The sequence below is a fragment of the Eurypyga helias genome, unplaced genomic scaffold (assembly GCF_000690775.1).
Source record: "Eurypyga helias isolate BGI_N326 unplaced genomic scaffold, ASM69077v1 scaffold4418, whole genome shotgun sequence".
In the NCBI taxonomy this organism is placed as follows: domain Eukaryota; kingdom Metazoa; phylum Chordata; class Aves; order Eurypygiformes; family Eurypygidae; genus Eurypyga; species Eurypyga helias.
Window position 1 is genome coordinate 45,920 of NW_010267400.1, and position 10,196 is coordinate 56,115.

Here is a 10,196-nt window from a genome sequence, read left to right on the forward strand (position 1 = left end):
CAAGATCAGACCTCCAGAGGAAGAGAATGACACCACGAGTTTCTAATTTACTGGTTTTGACACTAGATGATGGGAAGTTGCCTAACTACTTTTGTTCTGTATGGCAAAGAGGCCTCCGAAGGCTAATGCGAGTATGAGTAACCTAGATCTTCTGTTCTTTCTTCACAGTGATTTTGACCAGCTTCCAGATGATGTACCTGTTTCAGCTAACATTGCAGATATTGAAGAGAAGAAAGGTTTTACTAACTATTATGTAAGAAGGGAGATTTATCCTGTCTCTGTATGCCCTCATCTGTGACTGTTTTTGTGCCGGGAAGTAAAATGCAATTAATCTGGTGTAGTTGCATTTTGACATGAATGGTTCTGTGCAAAGAACTTGTCAGTGCTTCTTTTTTTCTGGAATGGAGGTTCATCCGTGGCAGATTTAGTCTAAAAATTTATTGTCTGGTTTAAATGTGACAGAGGTATCCTCTAATACTGCTTGTTTTCTAAATTCTTACCTAATTGCTGATTTATTTCCTGTCAGACCCCTGTACCTTTGGTGAAGATAGTGGGAAAAGCATTCAAAGAGGGTCGAAGGGCAGGGTCTTGTCTTCAGTATTGCATGGTACTGGCAAGTTAGGATGCTTCCATCTCCATAGAAGGTAGCATATTAGTAAGTCATGAATGAGCACACAGGAAGGAAATAACAGGGAAAAGCACTATGAGATTTACTGAAGAGGGTTTTTGGGTAAGACCAGCTCAGTCTGACTTCTGTAGGGTATGCTGCTTTTGCTGGAGACATTGCTCATAAAACCTTCCCACTGCAGTATGCAGGTCTTACTCTGGAACGTAGTGACGGTTGGTTGCTCTGTCTTTATGCTTTCTGAAGGATCTGACTGCAACATGACTCAGAGGTCAGTGCATGGAAATTGTGGGCTCCTTTAGAGGAAAGCTATTTTGGCAAGAGATAAGAAATAAGATAGAGGTTGGACGAGGGCAGTAGACGCAAGGCGAGTAAGTTCTTTTTTCTGGCCTTAACTTTGGTCAGATCATAATTTCTGAAACTGTGTGGTTTAAAGTCAAAAGGAAGAAAGAATGCCTTCAACTCTGAAAATCAATTAATTTAGGTGTCTGTTTATAGATTTAGATGCCCAAAGCATTTTACATCTACTGTAAAATATTCGCTAATACTTCCCTAATAGTATGTTTTGTTTGTCGCTGAAGGAAGGTGTGTAAGGATAAAATAGCATCTAGTAATTTCAGGTTTCCTTTTAAGATTATGTAATAGGAAGCAGCTACAGGACTATGATCCATGGGAAAGGTGGACCCCAATATATAGCACCTGGTCTGGTGCAAACTTGTTTTTTTTCTAGTACTTGACTCTGCAGATGCTTAACTGAAGCCTTGCTTTCCACTCTGCCCCTAAGACAATATTCCCACTACTGGAGCACTGATCTTGTGTTCCTATTGTATGTCTCACTTTCATTTAGTAAGTATTTGCAAGTATGAACACCAGCCTGAATCCCCCTTCTCTGTTTCAGATGTTTGTCATTGAAGTAAAGGTTAAAGGTGGTGGCAGATACCTGATTTTCCGACGCTATCGACAATTCTATGACCTGCACACCAAACTAGAGGAGAGATATGGGGCAGAGAGCAAAACCGGCCCTTTTAGCTGCACGCTCCCCATATTGCCAGGTAAGCTGTCAGTATCAAATCTGTGCATGATTAGCAGCTCTCTCAGCCCCAGGCTGTCCTAAAGAGGAATGCATCGCAGGTAAGTAGTTATGACAAGGAACTAGTTCCCAGCTGTGGATGCTGGAGAAGTCAAGTTCCATTGACAGCGCCTCCCTTTGTGGTAAACTTCATTTAGAAACCTAAATTACTTTAGAAAATAAGTATTTGCTTGGAGGTCCTACTTTCTCCCAATTTCTCTGACAGCCTTTTTTTTTTTTTTTTTCTTCAGTAACTGTCACAGGTTTTATATTTTCTAGGAAAAGTTTATGTTGGGGCCAAAAAGGAAATTGCTGAGAACAGGATTCCTATCCTAAATGCCTACATGAAGGTAAAACTTAATTTTAAGGTATAGATTGCACTGAGCACTGCAGATACTTACCCCTTGAACTCTGCTAAGAGCGACAGTACTGTTGTAGTCCTAGGTATCCGCTTCTCTCTGTATTGTTTTTCCTGAAGACACAGTGTCCACACCATGGGACAACATGCAGTCCTGTTCCCCAGATTGTTCAGGCTGTAGGATCTGCTGGAGTATGCAGATCACAAGGGCTCACTCCCTGACATCATACATAAATAGGTATCCTTACAAAAAAACCCCAAGGATGTGTGAGGAAATAGTTTATCTCCAGGTGTTATGTGAATATTGAGTGGGTATGTGCACCTAAGAGACTAGGAGAGCGGGCTGGGCTTCTGGGTGTACCTGCTCTACAGTGAAGGTACAGCCAGTGACATCGAGGAGGGAAATTCTTTGTGTGCAGGTTAACTGGAGACCTGACTTTAAATCAGGAGAAGTCTGAAGCACTGACCAAGGCTTCCAGTACTTCAGATTGCCTTCTTTCCACAGTCATTCATGTTCTGATGGGAAACACAACGAGCAATTTACTCCTTCTGCAGTAAATCAGGCACAAAAAGAGTGAAGCAATACATTGGCCAGCTCCAGTAAAATGGAGAAACTGTCAGCTCTTCAGCGGTGTCCTGCTGAGTGAGAAGGGAGAGGGGGGAGGTTTCTGGCAGTGAAGAATATCCTTCGTGATCCTGTAGGTCAGCGAGGCATATTTGTTACATGTAAATAAATAAGGAATTGGTCTCTCCCACTGTTATACTCTGCTTCCTACTTGGGCTTGGCACAGAACCTACTCTGCCTACCCGTTTGGGTGTTGATGGATGAAGAGGTACGACTGTTCTTCTACCACTCAACCTTTGATGGTGAACAGGTGCCTCACAGACTGAGACGGCTTCGCCCACGTACACGCCGAGTGTAAGTGATTGACATGTTTTTCAGCATTGCTTGATGTAAGAGACGTTGTCCCGTTTTGGGGGGAGAGTGAGATGAGGATCACCACTGTGTTTCCCAAATGAGTCCATTAAGTCCTAATATGAGGATCTTTGTGGTAGAATGAACACAGGCTATTTCTTGTTTTCAGTAATCTCAAAACTTTAAAGTGGGTGTGGTACTTGCATTAAAGGAAAATTCCAAAATGAGAGTATAGCTTGCTTTTAAAGAAATGCTGCTCGGCTCTATCAGCTGATAATTCTTCAGTGGCAATACCTATTACAATATGCAGAATATACAGGCCAAGCTTAAGGACATAAGCTTGCACCACTGAAGTCAACATGAGTTTTGGCACCAAATTGAGTGAAATTTGGTTCAGACACTAAATGTAACTGAACACTTAATTTGTCCCTGTCCATTGTCTAAATGGTGGCCTGTCCTACATAGCAGCATTGACACTCCTTTGGAGAACTGCTAAGTAGACGTCACACTTCATTACCCTGCAGACAAATTAATTCTCCTTCCAACATGGCAAAGATGGACCTGCTTCCTTTTCACTTACCTCAAGCAGTGCAAAAACTGCCTGTGTGTATGCATTCCTGGATGTGTGTATGATGGCAGAATTTGAACTGAATGCCATAAATGCTAGAAACAGGGATGCCCAGAAGGCAGAGTAGGGGGGCTGAGCAGTGCTGTGGAAGAGAGGTCCAGGATACTGACTATTGAAAATTCCATCTGTTCTCAGCAGCAGACATCATCAGATTGCTGCTGCTCTGTACTGAAACTGAGAGAACTAGGGCAGTGTTGTTTCATCCACATTTATTTACTTCAGTGCTGCACACAGATTCTCACGCAGTGTCTCCAGTGATCTATGGCTTGCCTGCCTCTTAAATAATGAAAATGCAGGCACTGTACTACCGATTGTGAAGTATTCTTGATGACTAGAAAGATACGTTCACATCCCTGTTGTCTCCTTTCTTTGCAGTAAAAGCATTTCACCTCAGGTGTCTGGCTTTGACCGCATGGCAGCCCCACGGGCTGAGGTGAGTTCTTTGCAAAATCTGTCATAGGATAGGAGACTAAACTCTGTTTTACTCTGGTATCTCATTGATCAAGTTGCCTTTTCCAATCAGAGCTTGGGGAAAGAAGAGAAAGTAAAATCGACACAGGAAAAAAATTGATTTTAACAAGAAGGAGTGAAACAAAGGATGGAAAGAAGTGTTCTGTTCCTACTTACTTGAGTAATTAGAAGGTCCATTGTGAAGTCAGAATGATGGGAGGTTCAAAATTGAGTGACATGTACAGCTCACTGCCAAATGGTCCACATTTACACAGTGATACTCATAAATTAATTTTATACCAAGCACAACCTTCAGCCTCATTGGTTTCAGCAGATGTTTAAAAGCTTTGCAGGTATCTTAGTATTTTCAGTAACATAAGCCTTCTACTGAAAAGTGCCTATACCCTTGTCTTTCACTGTATATTGTCTTGATATTAAGCACATGGAACAGCTCTGTAACCAGTACTTGTCTGAACATGGTCTTGCTTCCCGAAACATCTGATTTTGCCATATAAGATTAAAAAAATCCCATGCAAATGCTTTGAGATCTGTTGTTTTTTACACAAAGTATGGCAGGTCTTGGATCAGTCATACCTCTTGAGTTATATCTATTGATTTATTAATATTGAATATACCTGCCAAAACTTTTCAGGAGATGAAAAAAGGCTTTTGAAAGAGCTATTAAGCAGACATATCAACTACTGGCACAACAGTAGCCATTGTCTATTTTTTCATTAGGAGAACTCTTGGCATTCACAAGACCAAGAGAACCATCTCAACAGAAAATAAAGACCAACTTTTCATTTTTGGTCTTCTAGGAGCATTTAAATGGCTACTATGTTCTCTAAGGACAATGGGGGAGATGTGCATTTTTGATAGCTTGCCACTTTAATTACTTAAGAACAACTTGTTAGAGTGGTAGCATGTGCTTATTGCTCTTCCATCCTACCCCCTCCCCCCCCTTTTTTTTTTCTTCCCTGAAGGGGGCATCTAAGTTCCATTTTAACTACATATCAATATCCCAGACTTCCTCAAATCTCTCAGTTCAGTATACAGGCAGAAAGCTAGATGTAAAAACAACAGTTAGTTACCCTTAAACTAGGACACAATACCTCTGCAGTTTTTTAAGGCTCTTGGTGATATTTTGCAGCAAATCTGAAAGCTGTAAAACTGCAACCAGAAATAGTATATATATTTTTTTAATTGTCAGGATTTCAAGTTGTCAGTTGTCTTCAGCTCTGTTGAGTTACTTGCTCTTAAGTGTTTTCAACTTCTGTATATTTATTTCGCTAGTGCTCAGTGTCCTGCCACTTCACGAATCCTAGCATGGAGGATTCTCAGAGCCATGCTTATCGTAGTGCTTTCACTATTTCTTCAAAGCATTTTTGTGTGTGCTGAGTAGAAGAAGAAATTGTGAGAACTGCAGACTACGGTCATATATATGTCCTTAAACCAGAAATACCTCTGATGACAAAGTGCATACTATTGTGCTGCTTTATGCTCTCACCCAAAGAACAGAACAGAAAGAAAGATTACTTTTATAATTCTCTGAATTATTAATTTCATTGTTACTGCTTTCCATAGGCACTGTTTGATTTTTCTGGAACCAACAAACTGGAACTCAGCTTCAAGAAGGGAGACTTGATATATCTACTCAGCAGAGTAAACAAAGATTGGTTGGAGGTAAGACTGCAATAGCAGTACTGAATTATTAGCATACCTTGAAATATATGAGTAGATAGGGGGTCTCCTTGTCCCTGGGACCTTTCTCCTTTCAAAGAGAACCTGTATCATAATCAGGTCTTACTGTCAAGAATAAATCTTTGAATCGAAATTTTAAATAGTTTCCATCCTTGATGGTTTTTAGCTTATAAATTTTCTGCCCTCTAGACTTCAGTTTTCATTTGCATTTGCTTCTGCTGGAATGTTTTTAAATTCTTTGGAAGTGATTAGAACACAAAAAGGCCACAGAAAGGAGATGGAAACTCCATTTCAGCCATTAATTGGTTTCTTGCCTCAGGGTGAGTTGCTATATACTTCATGCTTCATGCCACAACACACGTCAGCCTGATTAGGGAGAACTTGGGCAATGCGGCAGTGTTCTGAAAAAGGATGAGGAGAACATACTGTGTGTTTGCTGATACGGTATCGCTGCTTGCTCAAACACCACAGCCTTCCGTGGTAACCATCTGACTCTAATTTTTTACACGCTGTTTCACTCCCCTGCCTTGCATTTGACTACACAATTGTGTAATCTTTTTGTAGAGATGCCATCAGGTCAATTCCATAGCCTTTCTTTTCTTGATTATTGTAGAAAAATTCTTACTGTTGCTTCCATGGAAATCAATGGAATTCCAGAACTTACTGTATGTGGCCAAAATGGGATGGTTTTCTTCATTCTAACACTTCTTATAATTCCAGGGTACAGCTGGTGATGCCACTGGGATTTTCCCATGTGCTTTTGTGAAGATCATAAAAGACTTAGCACAGCAGGAAGACACAGTTAATAAAGTTCGTTGTTATTACCATGATGAGACTGTGAGCACTATCAGGTAATAAGAAAATAGTATTCCAGTTTTCTGCTGAAGAAATGCCTACAATTCTCTTTCCATGTTTTGTAATGATTAGATTTGTCTTGTTACAGGGATATCTCAGTGGACGAGGATCTGAGCAGCGTTCCATCTTTCAAAGATCTCATGGAACTGATGAGGTACAATGCAAGCAAATAGTTATCTATTTAATAGAATTTAAATATTTGCTAGGTTCTTTCCAGTCCTAGATTTTCCACATTTTACCTAGTCATCACCATGTTTTTGGTGTGAAACATTTTCAAGTGTCCTGAAGAAGCTGTGCTTTGAGTTGGCACAAAGGCATCTGTGCCTTGGGATTGTCAGTAATTGTGGAATGCCACACACCTTTAACTCAGTTATGCTGGGTAAAAGTTTCCATTTCTTGTTCTAAGATCAGAGCCATATCCCCTGCAAAGATCTTTTGTGTAATATACTTCTTCAGAAGGCAGGTCGCCGCCTTCTAACGCTAGTGCTATACCAGCTTAGTTTAGTATTGAACATCAAAACATTAGAACCTCAAATATTAGTAATAGGACACCTGTGCTAATAGTCTCCCATTCCTTAACCTGCCCTCCTCTCAAAAACAGCAACCCTATGTAGGCAAAAGTGGGTAGCAACTACAGTCAACTCTTATGTACAGAAATTTTATCAAACTCACAGATTAGTTGTGCCGTGCATGTGGTGTCACTGGAAGTGGTTCTTGGTTCTGACAGATTTCTTAGATTAAACACGACACAGCATGAACGTGGCTGTATGATTTCTAGTTGTCGTGGATACTAGCTGGATCAAGAATGCCAAGACACCCAAGGCTTTGTGTGGCTTTTAGCAGAATGAATTAGATTGACAGCATAATGTTAGTCACGCAGCACCTCCCAGGCATTCCTTCATTTCTGGAGATCAATCAATTTCTTTTCTACCAGACGGGAGTTTGACCAAGATGACATTGTTTTGAATTACCGGGACCGTGATGGTGATCTGATCCGGTTACTCTCCGATCAGGATGTTGAATTCATGGTGTCTCAGAGCAAAAGAAGGCCCTCTGAGAAGCATTTCTTCCCTTGGAAGTTGCACATCACTCACAAAGATGACTTGGGTGTCTACAACACCACTCCAGGAATAGGTGCTGCTCAAACAGTAAGAGCAACGTAAGTGCTTTATAGAGATGTTGCAGTAGGTAGCTATACAGTCCCTCTGTAACCACTCTCTGCAGACAGTTTCCTTCAACAAGCCTTTGAAGTGAGCTTGAAAAGAGTAATTTTAAGTAATATATTACTTTTCAATGTTAAATCTGTACTTAGTCAGCTGCTTCTGCTTTTTAGCCCTCTGTAATAGGTACATCTACATAGAGACCAGAGAATGTGAGGAACAGAGAAATGAAGTCACTGGCCATATTCACAAAGCAAGTCTGTTAGCCTGCAGTAGAGGTTTGGTGTCCTGAGCCCCAGGACCTGCTCTAATCTCTATTCTCACTCCCAGAGCTAATTGTTTGTCCCAAATATTTTCATAAGCTTTTTTCCTAGACTGCCATAATTTTCTTTTCACTCGCTGGTATGAAGGTTTGTGTGCCAGTGTAGTAATTATTTGTGTCGCGTAGGAGTCTGACTGGGCATTCAGAGTTTGTCCTGGAAGCATCAAGAATGCTTTTTCGTATTTCAGTGAGGAAATTGTGGCCCACCTTTGATTTCTTCTTTCCATTGACCAATATTTTGAATCCTGTGAATCCAAACTAGTACACCTGTGGTGTTCCTCATAGACCTATTTTTGTAATTGTACAGACTACTTATTTCCACATTCTGGGAAAATTGATGTGATGCCTATTTGAATAGCAATTTCTTATCTGTCTGTGTTCTGCTTTCTGACACCTCATTGCAAAGTAGAATAAGAAGTTACCGTATCAGATTCTTCAACAAATAAAGTTACATATGAATTTCTTTTATCATTATCATTACTCTTCATGTAAAAAAATCTTTGTCCTTGACCTGCTGCTAAAATCTGTACAGACAAAAGGGAAGATCAACAATTATTTGCAGGTTCTAAGAAACAGTTAACTCACGATACATGAATAACTAACCTGCCCCTCCCAAAACTGGCAAAGTAATGTTTTCTCTTTTACTTAGAAGTTACCTGTAATGCTATCAGGTAACAAGATGTTCAACAACAGAAGTATTTAAGGTGACTTATCCTTTAAACTTGCTTTTTTTTCTTCCTGCTATATATACATACATAGACATTTATATACATAAGCTTTAGTATTCTATTATCTGTAGCCCTGCATTTATGCATGTAAGTGTATTTGAAATAAAGGAAAGAGTTTATATTTAAAGATAAGCAGGTTGTTTGCTATATTGGGATCCATAAATCATTTCTTACTTGATGCTTAAGTGCATAGTCCTAGCAGTATACCAATCCTGTACAGACTTTCTTAAGAAAATGCACTCTCCAGAGAGTTTTAAGATGTGCTGCAGGCCATACCTGCTTTCCAGGTACAGAGGTTCCACCTGAAGAGTCCGTGCATATTCAATTTCAGAGGCAGATAACATGTATTCAAAAGAGACATGGATTATGATTCCTCTCCCCCCCCCGCCCCGGGGGGGAAGGTTTTAGTTGACATTATTTTACTAAAATGTTACAAAATCTAACTTCTGACTTCAAAGGCATTGTAGCAATGGGAATTGGGAAGGAGGTGAAGCAATACACAATGATAATGTTGGTAACATCATCACTGAACGTTTGAAACCCACTTGGCTTGCCTGGCCTGCAAAGCGCCTGGTGTGCAGGACTACCTGTTACCTGTTCCTGGAGTTCAGCAGAGCAAACGACACCTGAAGGTTTTCACTGACAACTAGATCCTGGGGTGTTACCAGCAATTTGTTTGAAGATGGAGGAGCTGTTTGCGTGAGGAAGGACAGGAAGAGAAAGCGTCTGCTGGGAAACAAGAAACCTCTTTTCTAAGGGTGGAGGAAGAACACACATAAACTTACTGGCACCAGGAGATCAGAGGTGGAGAATTCCTTTCTACCTTTATAGAGTAATGCAAAGTAAATTCTGCCCTTCCAGCAAAGGGCAGAATTCACATGCTGCCCCCCTTGTCTGCAGGTTTGATATGCACACCTCCTGATAGCCCCAGTGACACACAATTGCCTCAGATCCTCTCATATTCTCCTTCTTGCTCTCCATTTTCCCCTTACTCACAGCAAACGTTTTTTTCCTTGTATACTGATGTAGTTGTTGTGAGAACCTACCTGTGCTCATTGTGGTTTTGGTCAGTACTACAGGGATTTAGAGGAGGTGTAGTAGCACTGCAGGACAGAGAGACTCTGGCAGTTATTTTCTGTATCTGGGGACTCATCTTAGCTCACCCTGCAGTTTACCCCTGAGAGTGCAAACCTGAGTGTGTCTTTCCCTTGTGGCCACCTGACTTTCCTGTAGATCTTGTTATTGGAGGCTACTGGGCTAAGTTGGGAAGCTGGATTTAAAACAGTGTGGCTGCCTTGGACACACAACAACTCCAGATCGACTCTTCTCACCAGTTTTCTTTTGTTTCTTCTACATACTGTAATTCTTACAATTTATTATTAAT

The 10,196-nt window shown here is 40.7% G+C and overlaps 1 protein-coding gene across 1 annotated transcript in view; it reads left to right on the forward strand.

The window, feature by feature from the left end:
- NCF4 (neutrophil cytosolic factor 4, 40kDa) overlaps positions 1 to 7,765 on the forward strand; it is a 9,586-nt gene extending 1,821 nt beyond the window's left edge. Inside the window, exons 2-10 of the mRNA XM_010157393.1 lie at positions 169 to 253; positions 1,524 to 1,677; positions 1,974 to 2,044; positions 2,844 to 2,971; positions 3,972 to 4,029; positions 5,631 to 5,729; positions 6,468 to 6,598; positions 6,691 to 6,756; positions 7,537 to 7,765. Coding sequence (XP_010155695.1) covers positions 169 to 253; positions 1,524 to 1,677; positions 1,974 to 2,044; positions 2,844 to 2,971; positions 3,972 to 4,029; positions 5,631 to 5,729; positions 6,468 to 6,598; positions 6,691 to 6,756; positions 7,537 to 7,765 — 1,021 coding nt within the window. The remainder of the gene's footprint in view (positions 1 to 168; positions 254 to 1,523; positions 1,678 to 1,973; positions 2,045 to 2,843; positions 2,972 to 3,971; positions 4,030 to 5,630; positions 5,730 to 6,467; positions 6,599 to 6,690; positions 6,757 to 7,536) is intronic.
- Positions 7,766 to 10,196: the final 2,431 nt, after the last annotated feature.